The 20556-nt window shown below is 39.6% G+C and overlaps 1 protein-coding gene across 23 annotated transcripts in view; it reads right to left on the bottom strand.

Moving 5' to 3' along the window:
* LOC102136630 (protocadherin alpha-C2) overlaps positions 1-20556 on the bottom strand; it is a 199956-nt gene that overhangs the window by 111177 nt on the left and 68223 nt on the right. For 2 of the 23 annotated variants that reach the window (XM_015452000.3, XM_065546899.1), the window contains exon 1: positions 17560-20097. The exons of 17 other annotated variants lie outside the window; for them this stretch is intronic. In XM_015452000.3, the coding sequence (XP_015307486.1) occupies positions 17560-20022 (2463 nt within the window). In that variant the 5' untranslated portion in view covers positions 20023-20097. Of the gene's footprint in view, positions 1-10787; positions 13364-17559; positions 20233-20556 lie in introns of those variants that run through there. 4 more of the 23 variants (XM_073994438.1, XM_073994444.1, XM_073994449.1 and 1 more) reach the window with 3 other exon arrangements.

Below are 20556 nucleotides of genomic sequence, written 5' to 3'. Positions count from 1 at the left end.
GCACTTTGGGAGGCCGAGGTGGGCAGATCACCTGAGGTCAGGAGTTCAAGACCAGCCTGGCCAACATGGAGAAACCCCGTCTCTACTTAAAATGCAAAACTTAGCCAGGCAGGCGCCTGTAATCTCAGCTGCTCAGGAGGCAGGAAAATTGCTTGAACCCACGAGGTGGAGGTTGCAGTGAGCCGAGATCGCACCATTGCACTCCAGCCTGGGGGACGAGAGTGAGACTTCGTCTGAAGAAAATAAAATAAAACAGAATAAAATAAAATGCAGTACGTATACATCATTGAATACTATGCAGCCATAAAGAAAGAAAAAGATCATGCCCTTTGGAGCCCATTGGATGGAGGTGCAGGCCATGATCCCAAGTGAATTAATATAGAAACAGAAAACCAAATGCTGTATGTTCTCACTTATAAGTGGGAGCTAAAAGAGAATGTGAAAAGACAACACCCTCAATGAGAAAATCTTTGCAAATCATATATCTAATAAAGTAATTGCATCTAGAATACATAAAGAACTCTTAAAACTCAACAATCGAAAAATGAATAAACCAATTAAAATTTGGGCAAAAGATCTGAATAGGTATTTCTCCAAAGATGATATAGAAATGACCAATAAGCACATGAAAAGAGGCTCAGGAGGAAGCAAAAGAAGGTTATGGGGCTTTTGATGGTGTTGAGAATTGAAGAACTCCAAAAAGTGCCAATAAGTACTCACTGGAAAGCATAGTAAAACAATTTGAGAACAATAGTCATCAGTGGAAGGGGGGAAATTGAAGGTCCTAATTCAATTATCCCTCAGTAAGAGAAAAAAATGCTTTGAAACGAGAGATGAGAAAACACAGTAAAATATTAGAAATACAAGCAAATTCAAAACTTAGTGGAAGGGACTACAAATAGATTGGATTGTGCTAAACCTGTCTTAGCCCTATGAACTTCTCAACTAACGAATGTCTTCTTGCAGCAAAAACCCCTATACTGAGGAGGAACTGATAGGAATGGAGTCCATATGAAGCAAAATGGTGGGGGTGGGGGACAATTAAACAAAGGAAAAAGGTCCAAGTAAAAAGGGTAAATGGTGTCACAAAGTAAGATATTAAAAAATTATATTTTTATCATTTCAGGACAATAGCTGAATAGAAATCTATAGAGCAACAAAGATAGGAAAATTATCCTGGTCTGTTTCTTCTAAAATTATGGGGAAATGATTTTCATACAAACATGAACATAAGAAAAGGATTATGGGCAAATCTGACACAAAATTATTTTTAAAGGTGGGGAAAAATAATTATGCTAAAGGAAATAAATACACACAAGAAAGAAAATTCCACAAATTGCTATATAATATTTGAAAACAACTTAAACATTTTTAGAAAATAATGAAAAGCTATGCAAGGACACATAAATCAGAATTAGAGATACTCAGTAATGATATGATTGGAGGAAAAAAAAGCTTAGCAAAGAGAGATGAGAAAACTCAGTAAAATATTAGAAATAAAAGCAAAATAATTTTTTCAGAAATAAACACCAAACCAGAAGGCACATAACAGCAAATAAACACTATGGATAATGCCTAAAGAAAGCTATAAAATGGAAAAAAGAATAAAAAGTAAAATTGTTTTTAAAAAGAGCTAGGTAGGATTTAGAAGTGTCAGCTACAAAAGAAAGGCAAAGAATATCTCATACAAATATAAATGGAGTCATTGAAGAAGAAATCTGAAGTAATAAAACAGAAGAAATACTAAAATCTATAATTTAAGAAAACTTTCCAGGAAAATAAACCTCAAAAATACTTGTATATAAACTAAAATAAAATTACATTGTCATTCAACATCTTTAAAATGAGAATATAATAGCATAGAAAAAATGTATAACTATGGAAAGAAAGTCAGAATCAGGGATAATTATATAGAGGGGAATTATTTCAAGTTATTTGAAACTTCTCATCTGTAACACCAGGAGCCATAAGATACTGGAATAAAATAAGTGTATTTAAAAATCAATTCAACAGAGGACTTACATTACCAGTATGCAGAACTGGTAATTCGAACCAACCATACCATTGGAGATATTTTAAAATGATAAAAGTATCTAACAACTAATAAAGTCACAGCGAATTAACAGGTAGAGATTCTGAAAAAGACCACAAATTCAGAAGGTAAAGTAACTTTCTGGCCACTTTGGATCTGGGTTGTTTCTATATAAGAGGTAGGGCATCAGGATGGCTGAGTAGTCTAAGGTACCAGACTCAAGACAAGGAGTGAATTCTAAAAACAGTAAAAGAAAAGTGACAAGTCACATATAAGAAAATTCCCATTAGACTAACAACAGATTTCTCAGCAGAAACTTTACAGGCTAGGATAGAATGAGATGATATATCCAAAGTGCTGAAATTTTTTAAACTATCAGCCAAAAATACTATACCCAGCAGAGCTATACTTCAGAAATGAAGGAGAAATAAAGTATTTCCCAAACAAGCAAAAACTGAGGAAGTGCATTACCACTAGACAAGTCCTACAAGAAATACTTAAAGGAATCCTACAACTGTTTGGGTTTGTTTTTTTTTTTTCCTTTTGTGAAGAACAGGGTCTTGCTATGTTGCCCAGGCTGGTCTTGAACTCCTGGACTCAAGCGATCTTCCTGCCTCTGCCTCCCTAAGTGCTGGGATAACAGGCATGAGCCACTGTGCCCAGCCAAGAGTCCTATAAGAATCATCTGAAAGCTTAATGAATGATGTCTACCACCATGGAAATGCATGAAAGTATAAAACTCACTAGTAGAGCAAATACACAAAAGAGAAAGAGAAAGGAATTAAAATTTATCATGACAATATACCACCAAATTGTAAAGGTAAACAATAAAAGAAGAACAAAGGGTATACAACACAATCAGAAAACAATTAACAAAATAACATGAGTAAGTCCTCACCTATCAATAACAACCTTGAATGTAAACAGGCTATACTCCCCAATTAAAATAAATATGCTGAATGGATACAAAAAACAAGACTCAAGTATATGCTGGCTACAAGAAACTCATGTTAGCTGTCGAGACGTATAGACTGGACTTGAAGGGACAGAAAAAAATATTCCACACAAATAGAAACAAAAAGCATGTGGAAACTTCTATACTTATATCAGACAAAATAGACTTTATCTTAAAAAACATAAAAAGAGACAAAGAAGGTCATTATATAATCATAAAGGGATCAATTTAGCAAGAGAATATATGACTGTAAATATGTATGTATTCAAGACTGGAGCACCCAGATATATAAAGCAAATTTTATCAGTGCTAAAGAGAAAGATTGATTCCAATACAATACTTGTTAGGTACTTCAACATCCCACTTCTGGCACTGGACAGATAGTGTAGACAGGAAATCAACAAAGGAACATTGGACTTAATCTGCACTATAGACCAAATGTAGCTACCATTTACAGAACATTTCATCCAACAGCTGCAGAATACACATTCTTCTCATTATCAAATGAAACATTCTATAAGATAGACCATATTTTAGGCCACAAAACAAGCCTCAACAGCTTTAAAGAATCAAAATTATATCAAATATTTTCTCAGATCACAGTGGAGTAAAGCTAGAAATCAATAACAAGTAGAACTTTGGAAACTGTACAAATACATGGAAATTAAACAACATGCTCCTGAATGACTATTGGGTCAACGAAGAAATTAAGAAGAAAATAAAAAAAATTTCTTGAAACAAATGAAAATGTAAGCAAAACATGCCAAAACCTACGGGATACAGCAAAAGCAGTACTAATAGGGAATTTTATGGCAATAAATGCCTACATCAAAAAAGTAAAAAGGTTTCAAATAAACAACCTAATGATGCACCTCAAGGAACCAGAAAATCAAGAACACACCAAACTAAAAATTAATAAAAGGAATGAAATAATAAAGGTCACAGCAGAACTAAATTAAGTAGAGACTAAAAACAAAATTAAAAGGATCAATGAAACAAAAAGTTGGTTTTTGAAAAGATAAACAAAATGAATAAACTGCTAGGTAGACTAACCAAGAGAAAAAAGAGAGAGAATATTCAAATGAAACCAGAAACAAAGGAGACATTACACTGATACCACAAAAATCCAAAAGATCATTACAGACTATTACAACTACACAGTAACAATTGAAAAGCACAGAGGAAATGTATAAATTACTGGACATGAAGAAGTCACCAAGATTGAACCAGGAAGAAATAGAAAACCTTGCACAGACCAATGAGTATTAAGATTGAATTAGTCATAAAAAGTCTCCCACAAAGAAAAGCCTAGAACTGGATGGCTTTACTGCTGAATTCCACCAAGCAATTAAAGAACTAATACCCATTCTTCTCAAACTATTCCAAAAAACTGAAGAGGAAGGAATTCACCCTAACTCACTCTATGAGGCCAGCATTACCTTGATACCAAAACTAGACAAGGACACAACAGAAAAAGAAAACTATAGGCCAATATCCCTGATGAACATAAATGCAAAAATCCTCAACAAAATGTTAGCAAACCAAAATGAACAACACATCAAAAAGATAATATACTAAGGTAAAGTGGGACTTATCCCAGGATGCAAGGATGGTTCAACACACACAAATCACAAGTACATCACAGCAACGTAATGAAGGAAACAAACAATATGATCATCTCAATAGATGCAGAAAAAGCATTTTATAAAATTCAACTATTCTATTACCAGAAATGAAAGCAAAATAATATTTCTATTTTCCCTTCATGATAAAACTGTCAACAAATTAGGCATAGAAGAAACATACCTCAACATAATAAAGGCCATATATGACAAATCCACAACTAACATTATACTGAATGGGAAGAAGCTGAACACCTTTCTTCTGAAAACTGAAACTAGACAACGATGCCCACTTTCACCAATTTTATTCAACATAGTTCCAGAAGTCCTAGGCAGAGCAATTAAGCAAGAGAAAAAATAAAAGGAATTCAAATTGGAAAAAAAAGAATTCAAATTGTCCCTCTTTATAGACATGATCTGGTATATAGAAAAACCTATAGACTCCACCAAAAAACTTTTAGAACTGATAAGTGAATTCAGTAAAGTCTCAGGGCGGGGCATGATGGCTCACACCTGTAATCTCAGCACTTTGAGAGGCCAAGGTGGGTGGATCACTTGTGCCCAGGAGTTCCAGACCAGCCTGGGCAACATGGCAAAACTCTGTCTCTACTAAAAATACAAAAAATTAGCCAGTCATCGTGTTGCACACCTGTAGTCCTAGCTACTCCTGAGGCTGAGGTGGGAGAATCAGTTGAACCTGGGAAGTTGGGGCTACAGTGAACCATGATCATGCCACTGCACTCAAGCCTAGGTGACAGGAGTGAAACTCTGCTTCAAGAAAAGACAACAAGTTTCAGAATACAAAATCAACATACAAAAATGAGTAGTGTTTCTATACACCAATAATGAACTGGTGAAAAGGATATTAAGAAAACAATCCCATTTACAATAGCTACTAAAAATAAAATATTTAGGAATTAATTTAACCAAGGAGGTGGAAGTCCTCTACAATGAAGACTACAAAACACTGATGAAAGAAATTGAAGGAAACAGAATCAAATAAAAAACATCTCATGCTCATGAATTGAAAGACTTAATGTTGTTAAAATGACCATACTATCCAAAGCAAGTTGCATATTCAATACAATCCTCCTGGTATAAAAATACCAGTAGCATTATTCACAGAAGTAGAGAAAACCATTCTAAAATTCATATAAAACCACAAAAGATCCTGAATAGCTGAAGCAATACTCAGCAAAAAGAACAAAGCTGGAGGCATTACACTACCTGACTTCAATATATACTATAAAGTTTTAGTAACCAAAACAGCATGATATTGGTATAAAAACAGACACATAGACCAATGAAACAGAATAGAAAATCAAAAAGTAAATCCATGTATTTATAGCCAACTGATTTTCAACAAAGGTGAAAGCACACCTTCAACACACAATGGGGAAAGAACAGTCTCTTCAATAAATAGGGCTAGGAAAACTGAATATTCATATGCAGAAAAATGAAACTAGACCCCTAACTCTCATCATATACAAAAATCAACTCAAAATAAAGACTTAAATGTAAGACAAAACTATAAAACTACTAGAAGAAAACAAAGGGGAAACACTTCAGGACATTACTAGGCACAGATTTTATGGCTAAGACTTCAAAAGCACGGGCAACTAAAACAAAAACAGACAAATGAGATTATATCAAACTAAAAAGCTTCTGCACAGCAGGAAACAACAGAGTGATGGAAAAACTTGTAGAATGGGAGAAAATATTTCCAAACTATTCATACAACAGGGAACTAACACAGAATACACAAGGAATCCAACTCAACAGCAAAACTATAATAATAATAATAATAATGTGATTAAAAGCCAGGCAAAGGAACTAAACAGACATTTCTCAAAAGAAGACATAAAGATGATCAAGAGGTATATAAAAAAATGTTCAACATCACCAGTCATCAGGGAAATGCAAATCAAACCACAAAGAGATATCATCTTACTGCAGTTAGAATGGCTATCGGTAAAAAGCAAAAAATAAGAAATGCTGGTAATGATACAGAGAAAAGGAAACTCATAAATGCTGTTGGTGGGAATGTAAATTAGCAGTGCCACTAGGAAAATAGTATGAGAGTCCCTCAAAAAACTACAAATAGAACTACCATATCATCCAGCAATTCCAATATTGGGCATTTATCCAAAGAAAAGGAAATCAATATGTCAAAATGATACCTGCACCTCCCATGTTTACTGCAGCACTATTCACAGTAGCTACCACGTGGAATCAACCTCAATGTCAATCAACAAATGAGTGGATAAAGAAAATGTGGTGTATATGCACAACAGACTGGTTAGTAATTTTTCTATCCATTTGGCTTCTCACAAGTCCAGCTTGAGCTTCTTTACAGTATGACAATCTCAAGGTAGTCAGAATTCTTGCATGGTGACAGGCTTCCCCCAAAACAAATATTCTCAGAGACCAAAGCATACTGTAAGACTTCTTGTGACCTGACTTCATAAATCCCAGAATGTAATTCCAACATTAAGACCGGTCAAAGTTCAAGGAGAGAAAAATTAGACTCTGCTTCTCAGTGAGACAGTAGCAAAGAATTTGTGGAATATGCCCATAATACTAAAAGGTTTAAAATAAAAGGCTGGGAAGAGGACATCTCCTGCAAACACAAATAAAAAGAAGAGAAATGAATCAGTATAATTAATATAAAAATACTTCAAAGCAAAAACAAAAATCGGAAAGCAGAATTCTGAAGAAAGTAAATTCATAACAGTAAAATGTTTAATTTACTAAAAAGATATACTAATTCTAAATTTGTATGCACCTAATAATATAGCTTTAAAATAAATAAAGCAAAAACCGAATTCTAATATCTAAACAAATATATATTTATGGTGGAAGATTTTAACACACCTCTGTCAATAATTGATACAGTAGGCAGCTTTTTAAATGGTTACAGTACAAATTTTAATAACATTACTAACCAAGTTAACCCTGCACCTAATAATTGCATCATACACAATTATATTCAAGCATACATAGGATGTCCACAAAACGTACATATTATGCCACTAAGCAAGTTCCCACAAATTAGAAAGGTTGAAATTGTATATTCTCCATCCATACTGAATTTTAATTAAAAAAATAAAAAGGTAGTTGGAACATTGTTATATAGTTAAAAGTTGGCCGGGCGCGGTGACTCATGCCTGTAATCCCAGCACTTTGGGAGGCCGAGGTGGGCGGATCACGAGGTCAGGAGATGGAGACCTTCCTGGCTAACACGGTGAAACCCCGCCTCTACTAAAAATACAAAAAAAAAAAAAAAAAAAAAAAAAATTAGCCAGGCGTCGTGGCAGGCGCCTGTAGTCCCAGCTACTCGGGAGGCTGAGGCAGGAGAATGGCGTGAACCTGGGGGACGGAGCTTGCAGTGAGCCGAGATTGCGCCACTGCACTCCAGCCTGGGCGACAAAGCGAGACTCTCTGTCTCAAAAAAAAAAAAAAAAATTTAAATATGACATAAACTGTAAAATACTTGGAACTGAAGGATAGTGGAAATGCTGCATGTAAATACTGGTGGGATGCAGCTAAAACATTAATTACATAGAAATTGATTACTTTAATACATATAGTAGAAAAGAAGAGCTAAAGAGTAATGACCTAAGCATTCATTTCGAGAGGTTATAAAAGTAAGCTAAAACAAACAAAAGAAAATTGGCCAGGAACGATGGCTCACACCTGTAATTCCAACACTTTGGGAGGCCAAGGCGGGCCATCACTTGAAGCCAAGAGTTTTAGACCAGCCTGGGCAATGCAAAAATCTTAAAATGTTAACTCGTTTCAATTCCTCTTGAGTCATATGCTATTTTGTCACATTTTAAATATCATAAGAGATGATTATTTTGTTTATACAATTAATATTCTTTTAAATAAACATACAAAACAGATTCAACAAAGCTAAAAAGTGGGCTCCTTTTTGAAATAACTGATAATATGACAACCTGTTGTGCCATTTATCCAGAAAAAAGAGACAGGAAGCAAAAATAATATCAAGAATGGAAAGGGAAATATCACTATAGTTTCTGTAGAAAGTATGAGCATATAACTGAGAATTTAGATTAAACAGGAAAATACCTGAAAAAATATTGTCTACATAACTGATTCAAGAGTAAATTAAACTCTGAATGGTCCTTATACTATTAAAATTGAGTCAGTAATCAGAAATATTCCCACCAATCAAAATCTTGATACAGATAACTTCAACAGTGAGTTCTCCAATCAAATAAGAAGTAATTCAAAGATTATACAAACTTTTACAGGAAACAGAACATTTTCTGGAAGTTTTCAAAGATTATTCTTCTTTGTTAAGTATTCAACTTATGCTAGATTCTTATTTATAACTTGAATACTTAACAGAGAAGAAATTAGGAAGAAAAACAAGGACATATCAGTATCACCTGGAATAAAGATGCAAAAATATTTTGGAAATTTAACAAAATAAGTAGTATATAAAAAGGATTATAAATTATAATCAAATTATGTTTATCCAAGGAAGTAGAGGTTGATTTGCCATAAGAAAACCACAAATCATAAATTCAACACATGAACATTGCCAAAGAAAAAATTTATACCTCCCTCAAAAGATGCAGATAAGATATTTGATAACATTCAACCTCAATTATAATGTTTTAATTTTTATGTTGAGACATGGTCTCACTCCGTCACCCAGGCTGCAGTGCAGTGATGTGATCACAGATCATAGATCACTGATCAACCTCCCCAGATCAGGCTATCCTTTTAAAATAAAAAAAAATTGGATAGAATAATTCCTAGAGCTCACAAAGGGCTGGAAATATTTCACATTCCTACCAGTCAGAGAAGAGAGACCTGTTAATGCACAGGGCATTAGGTGGTGTCCTCAGGAAAGTATTGCTGTAATAGAAGGCCAAATTAGTGCTGCACTAAAAGCTGCTCTGAATGTGTGCTAACAAATCTTAAAATGAAGCCTTGAAAGGAATAAATTGGTACCAAGCAACTTCAAGTCAGAACTAAGTCCAAGACTCTTTAAAGCAGAGTTTCTCAACAGTTTTGGAACTACTGACATTTTGAGCTGACTAATTCTTTATTGTTGGGGGACTGTCTGTGTACTGTAGGGTGTTTGGCAGCAATTGGATGGTGTTTAGCAGCATCTCAGAGCTCCATTATTAGATGCCAGTAGCAATTCCCTAGTTGTAACAACCAAAAATGTATCCCAGCATTGCCAAATTATCTCCTGGGTGGGAGTAGAGGGGGCAAAACTTTCTTATCGAGAACCACTGCTTTAAAGGAACACACACACACACACACACACACACTCCAGCATCTGACAATGTAAAATTAACAATGTCTAGCATCTTATCAGAGATTACCAGTCATGCAAAACAGCAAGAAAATATATCCATATAAGAAGATAGATCAAAAAAGCAAACTAAGGACAAAAATGTTGAAATTAGCAGACAACAAAGTTAAAACATCTATTATACAGTCACCAATACCTTTTGGAAATCCCTGCAAACTTCGGAAAAGAAATAATAACAAAAAACCTACCAGCTCTCTCTATATATGTATTATACATGTGTTAGTAATTATCTGAATGCAAATAAAAAATTGAAAGAAGAATCACAAGATATTTTGCATGGGATACATGAGAGGGGAACACTGATGTGCCTAGAGAATAAAAAAGTAGAGACCAATCAAAACAGGTTTAAAAAAGAAAAAAGAAAGAAAAGTGCACTTAAAAAAAGTATTTATGTGAAAAGTTATGGAGCTCTTTAAAATAATATCTGTGTGGGTAAATGTATAAATTAAATTTTAAAAAATTTAAATTTAAGATTATGATTAGCCTCATTAAAACAAACATTTTCTAAATGTTTAACTTCTCACAACGTGCAGAATTTTTTGTAAATGCTCAATTGCACAATAAGTACTTAGAACTATTAAGAATACAACAGAAATAAAATATTCTTGTTTTGCACATTTCATTATGGTTTCTGAGTTAAGATTTCACTCTGAAGAATAATCCAACACATAATGTCCAGAGCAGAGTTGTTAAATTCGATAACAACTAACAAAATTAAAATAAAAGGGAAGAATAATTTGAAATTGGCAGGAAAGATGTCTTAAACAACTGCAAAGAAGGCTAAAGTGTTTACTAAGATAATATCTAAAAAGATAAGCTTACCTCTTTCAAGCATTCTGAGTCCTCCCTCTGGCCTGTTCCCTCTGCAGAACCCAGACAAGGAGGAAGGCTGGGACTGAAGGCCATGAGGTCCGTCTTAGGTGGGCCCTCCCCAGAGCACACCCTCTGCTGCCTCTGCTGCGAGTACGACCAACTCCCTACCGCGCTAGAGCACACCAGAGTGGGCTTGCCCAGGGCGCACGCGCCCTCGGTGCGCGGCGACGAGCACCGCAGCGCAGTATACAGTAGCAGCGTGAGCACCAACAGGCTGGACACTGCGCAGATGGCAATGATCAGGTACACGTTGACATCCACCAGCGCCGCTTCCTGACCCACAGCGCCTGCGGACGCCCTCGACGACACCTTTGGCTGTTGGCCGCTCTCCACCAACGACAATAGTACCGTTGCCGTGGCCGTCAGCGCGGGCTCACCGTGGTCCTTCACCAGCACCAGAAGGCGGTGGCGCCGGGCGTCCACCTCGTCCAGAGAGCGTGTTGTGCTGATCTCGCCAGTGTACAGCCCCACACGGAACGGGATGCGCGAGCCGACCGCCGCCGGCTGCAATTCATACGAAAGCCAAGCATTGTAGCCGGAATCGGCGTCCACTGCGCGCACCTTCGCCACCACGTGGCCTGCACCCACCGACCGCGGCACCAGCTCGCTCACTGTGCCTCCAGCGCTGCCAGCTCCGGGCGTCAGTAGAGCCGGCGCGTTGTCGTTCTCATCCAGCACGAACACCTGCAGCGTCACGTTGCTGCCCAGAGGCGGCACGCCCGCATCGAGCGCGCTCACCTGGAACTGCAGCAGCTCCAGTTCCTCGTGGTCCAGCGGCTGCAGCACGTACACCTTGCCGCTCTGCGCGTGCACCGACACGTAGCTCGACAGCGCGCGCTCGCCCACCCGCCGCTCCACCAGCGAATAGGACACCAGCGCGTTCTCCTGCGCGTCCGCGTCCCGCGCAGACACCGTGAAGATGTGGCAGCCCGGCGGGTTGTTCTCTTTCACGAACACCGTGTACTCGGACTGCGCGAACGCCGGCGCGTTGTCGTTCACGTCGGCCACTCCCACGGACACGCTGGCCGTGGCCCACAGCGAAGGCGAGCCCCCATCCCGCGCGGTCACCACCAGTTCATAGGCTGACACGCTCTCTCGGTCCAGGGCGCTGTCCAACACCAATGAGTAGTAATTCTTGTAGGTGGACACCAGCTTGAAGGGGACGTGCGGCGTCAGGGTGCAGGTGACCTGTCCGTTTGAGCCAGAGTCACGATCGGACACACTGATGAGGGCAATGATGGCGCTAGGCTGAGTGTCTTCTCTGATGGGGAGTGACAAAGAAGTGATGGTAACCTCTGGGGCGTTATCATTTACATCTAGTACTTCCACCAAAAGGGTGCAATGACCCGCCATTGGAATATTTCCTTTGTCAACTGCCTCCACAGATATTTCATACAATTTCTTTTCTTCGAAATCTAGTTTGCCTTTTGTCCTAATTTCTCCGTTGTTGGGATTTATGGTAAATGCATATACCACTGCAGGCGATACAGGCCTTCTAAATGAGTAAACTATATCTCCATTTGTACCATCATCAGGATCTGTGGCATTTAGTTTGATCACTAATGTTCCATTGAATGCGTTCTCTAACATCGTCACTTTATAAACGGATTGGTAAAATTCCGGGGCGTTATCATTCACGTCCAGAATCGTGATGAGCAGTTGAACTGTGCCAGTCAGTTCGGGTTTACCTCCATCACTGGCTGTCAGTAATAAAGTATGTTCCTGAATTTCCTCTCTGTCCAGTGTTTTCCTCAGTATAAGTGATAATGAAGACATTTGCTCACGACTATTTTGTGTGTCCAAAGCGAAATAATCGTTGGGATACAGTCGGTAGGTCAATGCCGAGTTTACTCCAATATCTGCATCGGATGCGCCATCTAGTGGAAATCGAGTTTCTGGAGGTCTAGATTCTGCAATGGTTATTCGTTTCTTGCTTTCAGGAAATACGGGCGGGTTGTCGTTAATGTCCCTCACCTTCACCTCCACATGGAAAACCTGTAGCGGCCTGTCCACGATCACCTCCAGGTGGATGCTGCACTCCGCGCTCCGCCCGCACAGCTCCTCGCGGTCGATCCGAGAATTCACAAACAAAATGCCATTCTGCAGATTTACCTCCAGAAGGTCCCCGTGTGTTTTGGACGCCACCCGGAACAGGCGCGGCACCAGCTCTGCCAGCTCCAGCCCCAGGTCCTGAGCGATGCGCCCCACGAAGGTGCCGTGTTTTGCTTCCTCGGGGACGGAGTAGTGGAGCTGGCCACTACTCGTCTCCCAGGCTGTGAGGATCAGAAGCCAGAGCAGTAGTTGCCGCTGTCTTGGGCCTCCTTGCCAGGAAAACACCATGATACACTCCAAAACCCTCAGAGATATCTGCAATATATACAATGCCTTACCTCAAACTGCCTCTCAACGCCCAAGTTTTATGGCTTCCTAGTGCGGGAGGATTTGCAAGAGGTATTCCGCTTTCTGCTATGTTTTCTGCAGGAAGAAACAAACGGCGGCTCTTTCTTCGCGGAAACGTTCTCAGTGAAGAGCGACACCATGCGCATGAACGTGTAAGTGTAAGTATGACTCAGTCTTCATATTTTCCATTGATGCAGGATTTTTTGCCTGCATTTCCTGACATTTTCACTGCAAATACGTAATTGAAGATTAAATGTTTACCTTCCCAGAAACAGCAAATCACTGCATTCTGCTCAGTATTTGATATTAGTTGACAATTGGTTGATGAGTTTCATCTTGCCACAAATTTATTTTTCCATGTGTAAGACTTCCATGCAGAACTTGAAAAGACAAATATTCGACGTTCATTGTGGGACAATTGATCTGTAGTTCTGCATAGTCACGTAGGTTTTTGTAGGATTGTCCTTTTCCTGTAATATTTTTCAAGACCTCCTCACACAACAGCCATTGACTCCAAAAGGAAACAACAATCACATAAGAATAAAATGGGTGACGGTGAAAAATATTGATAAGCGATATATCAGACTTTGAATAAATACACCATATTTATAAATTTCCCTCAATGTTACTTGAGATGTGGATACAATATTTATATTCAAAAGAAAGTGTTCAGTCAATATGTGTGTGATTTTGTATGTGAGTGTGTGTATGTGCATAAACACAATAATTTAGATACAACAATGATTTAAGGTTTTGGATTCTGTTTTTATAAAATATTCCTGGAACTAGTATTCTATTTATTTAATAGAATTTAACTTACCGCCCCCGGCTGCAATTCATACAAAAGTCATGCATTGTAGCCCGAATTGGCTTCCTAGTTAAATAGAATTTAACCAGTAGGTTAAATTTTCCATTTTCTCTCTCCATCTTACTTCATCATCACTGAGTAAAACCTTGCCATCATTTAAATTGACTCTAATTTTCCAAGAAACAATAGCTAGACAAAGATGTTAACATATCTTTAGCAAGGAAGAGAGGAAGAGGATCTCACTTTTATCTATTGTTATAACTCAAGCCACAAAATCCCAGGCCAAATAGTGTAATGAAAAATATATCATCGCTCCAATAATTATCTGGCCTATTCTGTGCACAACTCTACAGGAAATGACTGTTGGATTTATTTCCATAACTCTGCTCTCCTCTAAAAATTTAGGCCGAGAATTTGGTATTCTCTTACCCTCATCATCCTCTCCTGCTCCATTACTTTTACCAACATAGTATTCCTCTTATAATGGAAATTGTTCATCGACTCTCTAATTCTTCCTATCTGGCTCTACATTTCTTTATTTACCTATTAGACTACATAGTCAACCATTTAAAATATGCCCTTCCAGACACCCTAGAGTCATTCACCTATTTGTATTACTTATCTAACATTTTTTTTAGCCTCCAACACACAGTTACCCTGACAATCCATTTTCTCTATTCTTCCTATTAAGCTGCTCAATACTGTCACTTAACCATGACTATTCTCTTCAAGTTTACTCTCACCTTTACCTCAGTTGGGCTCTCAAGTAAATTAACTCCTCCCTCTTGCTTACAGATTCTTCTGTATTCTCTTCCCTTTCTTCTCAAATTCTCAACCTCATTTCCATCAGTTCACTTTCAGATGATGCACACATTGAGAGATGTCACCAAACAGAAATTCAATAGCTCTCTTCTCAAGTCATTTTCCTTATATTATCTGTTTTCATTGTCTACTAATTGTAAGGAAAAACTGTTCCCACTTTCAAGGTCAACCATACGCTCTTAAGAATCATTTTCTATTCTCTCATAGTTTTCATCTAAATTCTCCTGCTGCCTGTCTTATTTTTAGTATCTTATTTTTTACTTGTTTCTTTCACTCACACTATGAAGATATTCAAACATCTTTAACTAAAATATGTATACACACACTCACACATACATTTAAACGTTCTACTTATGGGGGAAAACCTATTCTGTTTATCTTTTTCCCTTCATGTTTAACTTCTAACATATACTTGATATATTGCACTTTGAGCTTTATTTCAGCTTCCTGTTGTCTATCCTCCTATGATTTTAAGCCTACTATAATAGGTTGAATTGTGGTCCCCAGAAAGTTATGCCCACATCTCAATCCCTGGAACCTGTGGATTTTACTTTATTTGGTGAATGATATGATTAAGTTAAGGATCTTGAAAGGACTTTATCCTGGATTATCCAGATGGGCGCTAAATACAATCACATGTAACTTTGTAAAACCAACACAAAGAGAGAGACATGGAGAGGAGGAGGCAATGTGACCGTGAAGGCTGAGAAGGCTGAGATTGGAGTGGTTCAGCCACAAGCCAAGGAACACCAACAGCCATCAGAAACTGGAAGAAATAAAAACCAGATTCTTCCCTGGGGCCTCCAAAGAGAGTATAGCCCTGACAACACCTTGATTTTGGACTTCTGGTCTCCAATACTGAGACATAATAAACTTTTGTTGTTTTACAGCACCCAGTTTGTGGTCATTTGTTATAGCAGCCACAGGAAGTGACACACTTACCCACCTAAGTACCTGGACACATTGTTTTTCACTTTTCAAATGTCTATCTTGACAATTTTATTCTTTCATAGATTTATTTTTTCCCTAAAGGAGTTGTTCCCAAAATCTATATCAATAATCTCTTCTGAGATCCAGACCCATATTTCCAGTCACAATGGTATTCTCTTAGGACCTCAAAGTAACATTTTCTTAAATGTTCATCTCCATTCCCTACCTGCTCAAATATGCATAAACTGTTTCTCCAACACTGTTCTGCAAGTTGGTTAACGGCAATCTCATCTTCTCAGTTGAACAAACTAAAAAAGTGAGAGTCACCTTCTACTTTTGTTTTTCTCTTATCATTTGTATTGAGTCTGTCATTATTTGGCTGCTTTTACTCTGTCAATGCCTCTTGTCTTTTTCAATTCATTTCTACTGCCATAATTTAAGTCTCCATTACTTGATACCTAATTTATTAAAAAAGAAATAGCTTTCCTGCTTTCACAATCTCCCCTGCTCTAATCCTTCAAGTACACATTTATCACCATATACTCTGCAGTTGTTCATACTTATCTCCCCATATGTAATACTTTCTTGGTAAAATGTTATCTATCTTTCAAGACACTCTTCAATAAAAGATCTGATTTCTAGGGCTTACTCCCATTTCTAAGATAGAGAGGAATGCCCAGGTAATACATTTCAATACCATATATTTATTTAAAATTATTGATTGAAGCTGGGAGTGGTGGAGCCTGCCTGTAGTCCCAGCTACTTGGAAGGCTGAAATGGAGGATCACTTGAACCTAGAAGTTCTAGTCCAGCCTGCACAACATAGCAAGATCCCCATATGTTTTTAAAAAGTGATTGAACGTATACTATATTCCAGATGCTAAAATAAAGATATGTAAGAAAGTAGATATAAGGCTGGAAATTTTAATACCTTTACTACCAGGCTGGGGTATGTAAGATTTTATTCCCTGGTTAAAGAGAAGCCTCTGGATACTTTGTAGAAACAGAAAGTTAAAACATGTAAAATGCACATTAGAAGATTCACTTGGTAATAGGCACAGTGCAGTGGTGTACTATGATAAGTTTGGGATCATCCAAAACCGGGTTTGAGCCACAGTTGGTTGCCAACTGTACTGTATGGTACAGATGGTTAAATATTTTTAAATTGAGAAATGATTTTACTATATTTCATGTAAATAAGAATAGTACAATAGCTATTCCTACTTGAAATAAAGAAGGTATTGTGTGAACAATGAAGAAAATCATTCATCATATATCAGACATATATTCATATTATTGTGATAATACCTGGAATATAATGTGAAAATATCTAGATTGTACTGAAATTAGAATAGTGATCAAGAAGGCTGTTTTAAAAGCCTAAGCACATGAGGAAGAGTAAAAGAATCCATTAATGGCATCTAGTAACTTTTTGTACTATTCTTGCAACTCACCTGTAATCTTGAATAATGAACAAATTAAAATAAAGTTTTAAGTTATCAAACATCTGGCCAGTTTTTAATCTAATATACTATTATTTTTCAAAGTTAATCAGCCATGGCCTCCATTGTATCTACATATTTCCTTCATGAATGTTAGACAAATACACAAAAGTTCAAAATGAGTAAGAATGACGAAGAAAGATGAGACATTCGATAGTTTAAAGGATAAAATCACAAAGAAAACCGAGACAATGTAGTTATAACCTAAACGGAAGTTCTTCAAGGAAACAAATATATCTAAATAATATTAATAACTTACTTCACTGGGAGGATTTAAACAATCTTCTCGAGACAGCTGAAGGCTTGGACTGAAAGCCATGAGGTCCGTCTTGGGCGGGCCCTCTCCAGAGCACACCCTCTGCCTCCTCTGCTGCGAGTAAGACCAACTCCCCATGGCGCTGGAGTACACCAGCGTGGGCTTGCCCGGCGAGCACCGGCTCATGGTGGGAGGCGCTGAGCACCGCAGCGCAGTGTACAGCAGCAGTGTGAGCACCAGCAGGCTGGACACTGCACAGATGGCGATGATCAGGTACACGTTGATGTCCACCAGAGCCGCTTCGGCACCCACAGCGCCCACTGAGGCCCGCGACGACACCTTTGGTGCCTGACCGTTCTCCACCAGCGACACCAGCACCGTGGCCGTGGCCGTCAGCGCGGGCTCACCGTGGTCCTTCACCAGCACCAGAAGGCGGTGGCGCGGAGCGTCTGCCTGGTCCAGGATGCGTGTCGTGCTGATCTCGCCAGTGTACAGCCCCACGCGAAACGGGATGCGCGCGCCACCCGCCGCCGGTTGCAACTCGTAGGACAGCCAAGCGTTATAGCCGGAGTCAGCGTCCACTGCGCGCACTTTCGCCACCACGTGGCCCGCACCCACCGACCGCGGTACCAGCTCGCTAACTGCACCGCCCGCGCTGCCAGCCCGAGTCGCCAGCAGCGCCGGCGCATTGTCGTTCTCATCCAGCACGAACACCTGCAGCGTCATGTTGCTGCCCAGAGGCGGCACGCCTGCGTCGCGCGCGCTCACCTGGAACTGCAGCAACTCCAGCTCCTCATGGTCCAGCGGCTGTAGCGCGTACACCTTGCCGCTCTCCGCGTGCACCGACACGTAGCTCGACAGCGCGCGCTCGCCCACCCGCCGCTCCACCAGCGAATAGGACACCAGCGCGTTCTCCTGCGCGTCCGCGTCCCGCGCAGACACCGTGAAGATGTGGCAGCCCGGCGGGTTGTTCTCCTTCACGAACACTGTGTACTCGGGCTGCGCGAACGCCGGCGCGTTGTCGTTCACGTCGGCCACACCCACAGACACGCTGGCCGTGGCCCACAGCGAAGGCGAGCCCCCATCCCGCGCGGTCACCACCAGCTCATAGGCCGACACGCTCTCGCGGTCCAGGGCGCTGTCCAGCACCAATGAGTAGTAATTCTTGTAGGTGGACACCAACTTGAAGGGAACATGAGGTGTCAGTGAGCAGATAACCTGTCCATTGGCTCCAGAGTCACGATCCGACACGCTAATCAGGGCAATGACGGTACCCACCTGAGCATCCTCTTGCACAGGGAGTGACAGTGAAGTAATCATTACTTCAGGGACATTGTCATTCACGTCCAGAACTTCCACCAGGACCATACTGTGACCTGCCATGGAAGGAATCCCTTTATCAATGGCGTTAACCTGAATTTCATAGGCATTATTCTCTTCAAAATCCAATTCACCATAAATTCTAATTTCACCTGTGTCTGGATTTATTGAAAACATACATTTCTCACTCACTGGCAAAATCATTTTCATCCCATAGGAAATTTCTCCATTAAGTCCTTCGTCTGGATCGGAAGCGTTTAGTTGGATCACTCTTGTGTCGTTTTGGACATTTTCAGACAACACCACTCTATAGCTGGGCTTATCAAACGCCGGACCATTGTCATTCACATCCAGGACGGTTATTTGAATCTGAACAGACCCTGTTAGTTCTGGTTTACCGCCATCGATTACCATCAGCAAGAAATTGAGTTTTGGCGTTTGTTCTCTGTCCAATAACTTCCGAAGAACTAATTCAGGCAATACACTTTTATCTTTTTTTGTTTTTATTTTAAGCTCAAAATGCTCATTTAGACTTAACGCATAGGTCAAAAGAGAGTTTACGCCGATATCCGCATCAGAAGCGCCCTCTAGAGGAAAATGAGAGTCCAGAGGCGCAGATTCAGAAACAGGTACCTTTTGTTCCCTTTCTCTGAACACTGGCGGGTTGTCGTTAATGTCCTTTACCTCCACGTCCACATGGAAAACCTGCAGCGGCCTGTCCACTATCACCTCCAGGTGGATGCTGCACTCCGCGCTCCTCCCGCACAGCTCCTCGCGGTCGATCCGAGAATTCACAAACAAAATGCCATTCTGCAGATTTACCTCCAGAAGGTCCCCGTGTGTTTTGGACGCCACCCGGAACAGGCGCGGCACCAGCTCCGCCAGCTCCAGCCCCAGGTCCTGAGCAATGCGGCCAACAAAGGTGCCGTGTTTGGACTCCTCGTAGACGGAGTAGTGGAGCTGGCTGCTCCCCACCTCCCAGGCTGCGAAGAGCAGAAGCGAGAGCAGCAGACGCTGAGATCCCGGGCCTCTTGGCCCAATAATCACCATTGCAGAAAATGAGGGCCTCTGAGTTGGGACAGTCAGTTTTAAGGGTTCGCTTGCCTGAGGTATTTCATGAGCAGTCACCCTTTTCTGTAAGTACATATTTAGTACATTTTTTCCAGCATCACAGTCAATATGGAGTCGATCCTATTCCGTGAATGGTTGGAATGTGGGTGCGGAGAAAAAATTTTCCTGTTTCACCTTTTGAGTGTAGAGCGACATCATGTGACCGATTATGTAAGTGCAAGGAAGATCCTGAGGTTCTTTTCGGTTTAGCCACTTTCTAGGTCACTCTAAATTCTGTTGTTTCCACTTTCGGATATTTTTCACGGATAATTTATAAATGAGGGTTTAGTTAATACACGTGATAGTAACAAAACATCAACAATTTTATTACACTGTAGTTTAAAAATGTTTTCTGCTTAAAAGTAGAAATCTTTCAAATACGGTAGGTTAGAAGCTACACTTTATCATGGAAAATGATATACAGAATAATATACATCACCCCTGCCCTTATATAGCTTGGAATTCACACAGTTTCAGTAACTTTTAACCTTTACAAGCACTCCATCATAAGATTTTAGAGAAAGTTAGGAATTTTGTATTTAACAAAGGATAAGAAACTAAAATGTCTAA

This window comes from Macaca fascicularis, chromosome 6, assembly GCF_037993035.2.
Source record: "Macaca fascicularis isolate 582-1 chromosome 6, T2T-MFA8v1.1".
Classification (NCBI taxonomy): Eukaryota; Metazoa; Chordata; class Mammalia; order Primates; family Cercopithecidae; genus Macaca; species Macaca fascicularis.
The sequence above is the reverse complement of the archived record's forward strand: the minus strand, read 5'-3'. Positions and strand labels throughout refer to the sequence as shown.